The sequence below is a fragment of the Limulus polyphemus genome, unplaced genomic scaffold (assembly GCF_000517525.1).
Source record: "Limulus polyphemus unplaced genomic scaffold, Limulus_polyphemus-2.1.2 Scaffold81311, whole genome shotgun sequence".
Classification (NCBI taxonomy): Eukaryota; Metazoa; Arthropoda; class Merostomata; order Xiphosura; family Limulidae; genus Limulus; species Limulus polyphemus.
Window position 1 is genome coordinate 302 of NW_013746907.1, and position 1,331 is coordinate 1,632.

General features: G+C 33.2%; 1 protein-coding gene across 1 annotated transcript; it reads left to right on the forward strand.

Moving 5' to 3' along the window:
• Positions 1 to 291: 291 nt before the first annotated feature.
• LOC111084586 (meiotic recombination protein DMC1/LIM15 homolog) lies at positions 292 to 1,273 on the forward strand (the record flags this gene model as incomplete). The annotated part of the gene is made up of 3 exons (XM_022381255.1): positions 292 to 387; positions 715 to 797; positions 1,179 to 1,273. Coding segments are annotated over 3 exons (274 nt in total), but the record flags the coding sequence as incomplete, so codon positions are not given.
• Positions 1,274 to 1,331: the final 58 nt, after the last annotated feature.

The following is a 1,331-nucleotide window of genomic DNA, read 5'->3' on the forward strand; positions in this document are numbered from 1 at the left end:
CACAAAGCTACACAATGGGCTATCTGTGCTCTGCCCACCACGGGTATCGAAACCCGGTTTCTAGCGTTGTAAGTCCGCAGACATACCGCTGTGCCACTGGGGGGCAGGTGTTTTTCTACTGTATTGTTTCTGTGCTAGATACTATACACAAGTTTTATTAATACTTCGCAGGTTTTTAATAATTGAAAATTTGTTTAGTTTCGGTCACTCATAAAAAAATTGTTGATTTATGTTTGAGACAAAATTATTTAATTAAGCCTAATTTAATGATTTCACCTGGTTTCTTTCAAGGGTATTCTAATGTCCACAAAAAAAAGACTTTGTGCAATAAAAGGATTATCAGAGGCCAAGGTAGAAAAAATCAAAGACGTTGCGTCTAAACTTGGGGTAAATATTGAATTTATTCACTAAAGATGTACTTTGAAAAACATAATACACTCATATATTATATTAAATAGCAACTAAATACTCCCGGAAAGTTTTCTTTTTTTAAAACACAGTAAAGGTGATAACGAAAGATTCAAAATATTAACTGTTTGATTAAAACTGTTTTAATATTAATAATACAGAAGGCACATATCAAATGTAATAGTTGAACTACTATTTAAAATTATTCACGAAGGAAGCTTCTTTAACCATTCATCAAATATGAGACCAAGTTACATGATAATTCGTACCTATCACCTAGCTTAGTGGCCTTCCTTTTGTTTTTAGGAACCTAGCTTTTTGACAGCTTTTGAAGTGTGTGAGAAGCGTAAACAAGTTTTTAAAATTACCACAGGAAGCCAGGAATTCGAGTAAGTACACAATATATTGGACCACAGGATGAACTGCATTGGTTTGTCTTTCAATAACTAAGAAACTTACAGTTTTGAGTTATCCTTGGTGAGTGAGTTTTCCATACATTTTTCAAAGTCGGTAAATCCGTGATACATATATCCCAAGTTTTTATTTATTATTTTAGCATTGTTACATTTGTTTATAAAAAATGTGTGGGGTGCACATTGTAATATACAAGGATGTTTCTCTTGGAATACAATGCCTCACTGTTGTTAATGAAAAATAGGTGATTCACATTCAAAGCTGTTGTTTTCCATATATATATATATCCGAGTTCGTTATCCTACAGTATTCTTTGACACATCAAATACTAACTGATATCTCATCATATTCTCCAGTAAGCTTTTAGGTGGTGGTATTGAAAGTATGGCAATTACAGAAGCGTTTGGAGAGTTCCGAACAGGAAAAACACAACTATCTCATACCTTGTGTGGTAAGTAGATGAAACCAATAACACACATCTATCTTAGTACCTTGTGTGGTAAGTAGAT